The sequence below is a fragment of the Rattus norvegicus genome, chromosome 3, assembly GCF_021556685.1.
Source record: "Rattus norvegicus strain SHRSP/BbbUtx chromosome 3, alternate assembly SHRSP_T2T, whole genome shotgun sequence".
Lineage (NCBI taxonomy): Eukaryota > Metazoa > Chordata > Mammalia > Rodentia > Muridae > Rattus > Rattus norvegicus.
The window spans coordinates 98,420,044-98,426,802 of NC_141536.1; the positions used below are offsets into that span (position 1 = coordinate 98,420,044).

The following is a 6,759-nucleotide window of genomic DNA, read 5'->3' on the forward strand; positions in this document are numbered from 1 at the left end:
AAGAAGAAGAAGAAGAAGAAGAAGAAGAAGAAGAAGAAGAAGAAGAAGAAGAAGAAGAAGAAGAAGAAGAAGAAGAAGAAGAAAACAAGAAAGACCAAACTGTTCCTGCTTCAGGTCTTCCTAAAGGGGGGAACAAAAATAAGCACAGGAGAAAATATGAAGGCAAAATGTAGAGCAGAGACTGAAGGAAAGGCCATCCAGAGACTGCCCCACCTGGGGGATCCATCCCATATACAAACACCAAACCCAGACACTATTAAGGATGCTAAGACGTGTATGCTGACAGGAGCCTGATATAGCTGTCTCCTGAGAGATTCTTCCAGAGGCTGACAAACACAGAGGCAGATGCTCGCAGCCAACCATTGAACTGAGAATGGGGTCCCCAGTGGAGTTAGAGAAAGGACTGAAGGAACTGAAGGGGTATGCAACCCCATAAGTATCAACCAACCAGACTCCCCAGAGCTCCCAGGGACTAAACCACCATTCCAAGAGTACACAGGGATGGACCTATGGTCCCAGCAGCATATGTATCAGAGGATGGCCTTGTTGAGTATCAATGGAGGAGCAGCCCTTGTTCCTGGGAAGGCTTGATTCCCCACTGTAGGGGAATGCCATGGTGAAGGGGAGGTTGGAAGGAGTGGGTGGGCAGATGGGGGGAGCCCCTTCATAGAAGCAGTGGGAGATTGCGGGTTTCTGGAGGAAAAACCGGGAAAGGGGATAACATTTAAAATGGAAATAAAAAATGCAATTAAAAAAAAAAGAAAGAATCATCCTGAGTGAGGTAACCCAGTCTCTCTCTCTCTCTCTCTCTCTCTCTCTCTCTCTCTCTCTCTCTCTCTCTCTCTCTCTCCCTCTCTCTCTCTCTCTCTCTCTCTCACACACACACACACACACACACAAGAAATAATACACACGTGGTATGTACTCACTGATAAGTGGATATTAGACAAAAAGAAGCTCAAGATACCCATGATACAACTCACAGACCATATGAAACCCAAGAAGAAAGAAGACTACACCAAAGTTTGGATGCTACAGTTCTACTCAGAAGGGGGAAGAAGATAATCTTGGGAGGTAGAAGGAGAGAAGGATCTGTGAAGGAGAGAAGAGGGGTAGGGAAAAGGGGGGACCGGTTCAGATATGGGAGGAGATGGGGAAGAAGTTTAGAGGGTCAGGGTCTTGAAAGGAGAGTAGCAGTGGGAGAGGGGGAACTAGCCACTAAAAAGTTCCAGATGCCAGGGACCCAAGAGGTTCCCAGAACCAACAGGGAGGACAGTAACCAAAATACCCAACAAGGGGAGATAGAACCTGTAGAGACCATATCCAGTGGATAGGCATGGCTCCCAGTTGAGAGATGTGACCACCCACCACCTCAAAAATATTAATCCAGAATTCCTCCTATCAAAGGAACTTCAGGGACAAGGAATGAAGCTGAGACTGTGGGAAAGGCCATCCAGAGACTGCCCCACTTAAGGATCCATCCCATCTGCAGTCACCAAACCAGACACTATAGCTGATGCCAAGAAGTGCTTGCTGACTGGAGCCTGATATGGATGTCCCCTGAAAGGCTCTGCCAGAGCCTGACCAATACAGATGCGAATGCATGCAGCCAACTATTGAACTGAATACGGGGATCCTAAAGGAGGAGTTAGAGAAAGGACTGAAGTAGCTGAAGGGGTTTGCAACTCCATAGGAAGAACAATATCAATCAACCAGATCCCCCAGAGCTCCGAGGGACTAAACCACCAACCAAAGAGTACACAGGGGTTACCCATGACTCCAGCTGGATATGTAGCAGAGGATGGCCTTATTGGGCATCACTGGGAAGGGAGCCAGTCCCTTGGTCCTACAGAGGTTTGATGACCCAGGGTAGGGAAATGTTAGGGCACTGAAGCAGGAATGGGTGAACCTGTGGGGGAGAAACCTCATAGAGGGAGCAGAGGGGTGATGGGATAGGGGGTTTAATGGAGGGGAACTGGAAAGCAGGATAACATTTGAAATGTCAACAAATAAAATAACCAATAACAAATATCAAAATTTTTAAAAGAAGACGTTTTACTACTTTTATCTCTCCATTCCTACCTTTTTAGGAAAATGATAAATTACATTTTCATGTTTGGAAAGTATTTTTTAATTTTTATGGAGTTTCTTTTCTTATAAATCAGGGCAAAGGGATTTAAAGGATGTAAAACTGTGAGATCTTCAGTAAACTAAACTGAACACTAAATCCCTCATCTCTCTTCTTTCCCCTCAAGTGACCCATTACCACACTTTCCCTTTGGCTCTGGCCAAACGTCAGTGCTTCTTGGAAACAATTCCCTTGGCCTACTAGACTCAGAATGGCAATCTCAGAATTCTCCGTCAGTACTGAAGTAACTTTCCAGTGCTGTGATCAGCTGCCTTTCCCTCTGTGGAGGTTACACTGACTTTCCCTGTCAAGCCATGGCATGGGCTAGAGCTCAGCTGGCTTGGGTGGTTGTCTAACTCCTGACCGTTCCAACACTGATGCAGGTGGGCTAGATGGATAGAAGCTGATTTTCATTATTTTCTCTAGTTAGCACACAGAATGAAAAGTTCATATTGATGTGTGTGTGTGTGTGTGTGTGTGTGTACATGTGTAGTGTGTGTTGTACTTTGTTCTTTTTAACCCACTCATCTCATCTCTCCTTGTACCCCTCTCTAACCCTCTGATAGAAACTAACTTTGAGGAAAATAAGACTTTCACGTGGGAACACATACAGCATATGGAGAACCTAAGCAACCAGTAGAAATGAACTCAGTGTGGAAATTGGAAGCCTGTTAACCACCGAGCATCGGTCAGAATCTGCTCCACAGTATCCATGCTTTTCTTAACTTCTCTAAAACACACGGTGAGTGGGATAAACCTGCATCTTCCACCCTCATTTGTCAACTTGTCATCTCAGTTTACAGAGAAATGTCCATCTCTGGGTCTGATATGTATATAGGCATTTTACTATGATCATATATAGTATTAATATACTACGGAACTTACAAATTATGAAAATCACAGTCTCTTTAAAATTTCACGTTTAATATCCAAAAGTCTTTTAGTTCAGAGTCATCTGAAAGATGTGCCTACAAAATTATATTTTTAAAAATATAACAAATATGTTCATCCAAGTACATTAAAGATTTAACTTTCAGTATACTGTATGAGAGTTGTATGAATTCCTTTTCCTTTTTGACCTAGAGAAAGCACTTTCTTATATATTTTAGGTTTCTTTTTAACTTCTTAGTTTAACATTCCTTCGTACCTTCCCTCTACCCTTGCAACCTCTCCTTTAAAAGAAAAAAAAAGTCTCATGGAAACTGTAGTGTGTATCACAGTATGTCCCAATTTTGTCCCACAAAATACACCCTTGTGTCCACATTTCTTTGCTTGCACTGAGTCATTGGTCTAGTTAGAGGCTTCTGGCTTCCTCTACACTATCAGTACTGGATTCTCACAAGGACTTCTTTCAGATATGCTTTGCATAAAGGAGATTCTGCAACTTTGGATCTTTAGGACTGGCCCCTTCATGGGATCCAGCAGTTCATCAATGGGATAGATTTTGGGGTGGATCTGAGCCTGGGTGGAAGCCAGTTAACCTACCAGTTTTCCTGTACCCACACCAGCAGGGTGAGCTCTCCAGCACTGCACCAGCTAGCTCACCCAATGCCAGCAAGGGGCAGAGCTGGCTCTCCTACCCTCATACACTCAGGGCTGGCCCCCAAAGTCTGAACCATCAGGGTCAGCTCTACTGTGCTGCCCAGGCTGGGTGCAGGGCCCACTAGGCGTTGCAGCCCCCCCATGAGGAACAGGGCCAGCTTTCCTGCTGTCATGACCTTGGGGCCAGATCTTCCCCCTGCCTTAGGTGTCAAGGGGTAAGAAGTGGGAGGGCATCTCTCCCTTGTTCATGCCAGGGCACAGCAAGCAAGTGGCAGAGAGGCCTGGACCAACTCTGCCGTGCCCCACCACACAGTAAGGTCAGCTCTACTGTGCTCCCCAGTGAGGTGCAATGGCCACTCTCCCAAATGCTGCAGCCAGTGAGGGGCAGTCAGCTCTCTCAATTTCATGACCCTAAGGCCAGCTCTTCCACCTGCCGCAGAAGACAAGAAGTGAGGGAGTGAAAGGAGATATTTAGTTATTTGTTGAAACTATAATAAGATTACATCACTTTCCTCTTTTCTCCTTTCAATCCTTTCCATGAATCACCTCTTACCTTGTTTCAAGTTCAGGGTATGTGTGTGTGTATATATATGTCACATCCATGTATATATGCATTCATATATATTCTTAAATACATAAATATAATCTGCTCAATCCATATAGTGTCGCTTGTAAATATGTGATCTCAGGGCTGACCATTTGGTATTGGGTCACCAGTTGGGGGACTCTTCCCTGGAGAAAACTATTTCTCCTGCTCTCAGCTCTCCTTTTCCAGTAGACTAATAATTGATATTTACTCACACTGTCTCCAAAGACATGTTGGTCATTTAAATGGTCTGTGACTTTGTCAAATAACTGATGGCTGTCCTAAATCAGAATTTCTTGTCACTCTCCGATCTTAGGTAGCATAAGGATTGACACAGCCGCCAGAGGCAATGGGTAAAACAAACCGCTCTTTGGTGTCTGAGTTTGTGTTCCTGGGACTCTCCAACTCATGGACGATCCAGCTATTCCTTTTCCTCTTTTCCTGTGTGTTCTACATGGCAAGTCTGTTGGGAAATTTTCTCATTGTGCTAACCGTAACTTCAAACCCCCAATTACATTCCCCTATGTACTTCCTCTTAGCCAATCTTTCCATCATTGACTTGATATGTTCCTCATTCACAGCACCCAAGATGATTTTTGACCTTCTGAGAAAGCACAAAACCATCTCTTTTGGTGGTTGCATCACTCAGATCTTTTTTATCCATGCAGTAGGTGGCACTGAGATGCTGCTGCTTATAGCCATGGCGTTTGATCGATATGTTGCCATATGTAAGCCTCTGCATTACCTGATCATCATGAGCCCACAAAACTGCATTTTGATTTTGGTTGCTTCTTGGATTATTGGCTTCATTCATTCAGTGACTCAGTTGATTTTTGTGGTAGACTTGCCCTTCTGTGGCCCTAATGAATTAGACAGCTTTTTCTGTGACCTACCTCGGTTTATTAAACTTGCCTGTATAAACACCAACACATTGGAGTTTATGGTTACTGCCAATAGTGGGTTCATTTCTGTGGTCTCCTTTTTAATTCTGATCATCTCTTACATATTTATTTTGGTGACTGTTCAAAAGAAATCTTTGGGTAGTTTATATAAGGCCCTCTCCACCCTGTCAGCTCATGTCATGGTGGTAGTTTTGTTCTTTGGACCCTTAATCTTCTTCTACTTGTGGCCATTTCCAACATCACATCTGGATAAATTTCTTGCCATCTTCGATGTAATTGTTACTCCTTTTCTAAATCCAGTTATATACACACTTAGGAATAAAGAGATGAAGGTGGCGATGAAAAGACTATGCACTCGGTTTATGAATTATATTAAGCTTTCTTAAATATACCAGAGGTATATGAGCATGCAGAGTAGAATTTAAGATGGGAGTGTGCTATGTAAACTACATTACATCCAACAGAACATCACCTGGTACTAATATGTGATATACCCTTGCTTGTTTTCTGCCTGAATTGGATTTGGATATCAGTGTATCAACTGTTTATTCAACAGACTTGATGACAAAAGACTTTTCCAGCCTTACCTCTCCAATAATTTTATGTCACTATAATGATCAATACAATAACGGTCAATGTTAAAGAGTACATTTGTAAAAATTACATTTAAATAGACTTTAAACGTAAACGTTAGCTTTTATTTCATCTGATTTTACTCTCCTGATGATCTACTTTCTGTCCCTTCAGCTTCTTATTTACCTGACATTTATTTAATGACCTGGCTTTTCCACAGTCCAGTAAGGAGACATTGCCGCGGGCCATGTGGCAGGAACAACAAAAAGCTTTAGAACTCATGGAACACAGCCCACCAGTTAGCTCAGTTTCAATGGCTGCGCCTCAGAGAAAGATGACTCCTGAGGACGTCATGCTGTCATGGAGCTCTGCTCTGCTTGCTGCCCTCACGTCCCTCTTATCTGAGAAGTGTATGAAAGCTCTAAGGGGCTTCCAGTCCCTCACTGGGCAGTATCTCTGGCACTCACAATAGTAGTGCCTGATCTCTTTCAGGCATTGCTGCTGGAACAGATTCATGATTCAGCCACCACCCTGGGAAAGAACACAGAGGTGTAAGTGGTCAGCTATGACCCCCACCCTGAGAAAGCATTTGAACAAATAAAACTGTTAGTGAAGGATAAGATGCTTTTGCTACTGACTATGATATAAAAAATCTGAAGAACTCCCAGACCACTCCCCACTGCAGAGCTCCCAGAGACTAAACCACCACCCCAAGAGAACACAGGGAATGGACCTATAGCTCCATCTGCATATGTAGCAGAAGAGGGTCTTGTCAGGCATCAATGGAAGGAGAGATCCTTAGTCTTGCCAGGCTTGATGTCCTAGTTTTGGGCAATGTCAGGGCAGGGAGGTGGGAGGGGGTGGGTGGATGAGGGAGCAGCCTCACAGAAGCTGGGCTTGGGGAGCTGGAATAGCAGGTTTCTGGAGGGAAAACCAGGAAAGGGGATAACATTTAAAATGTAAATAAAAATCCAATAAAAATAATACTAAAAAAAAAAGAAACCTGAAGGAAGAATTTGAAGTTCAGA

At 43.7% G+C, this 6,759-nt stretch overlaps 1 protein-coding gene across 1 annotated transcript; it reads left to right on the forward strand.

The window, feature by feature from the left end:
* Positions 1 to 4,605: 4,605 nt before the first annotated feature.
* Or4f6b (olfactory receptor family 4 subfamily F member 6B) lies at positions 4,606 to 5,544 on the forward strand. Its single transcript, NM_001000601.1, is given in 1 exon segment — positions 4,606 to 5,544. A coding segment is annotated over 1 exon segment (939 nt).
* Positions 5,545 to 6,759: the final 1,215 nt, after the last annotated feature.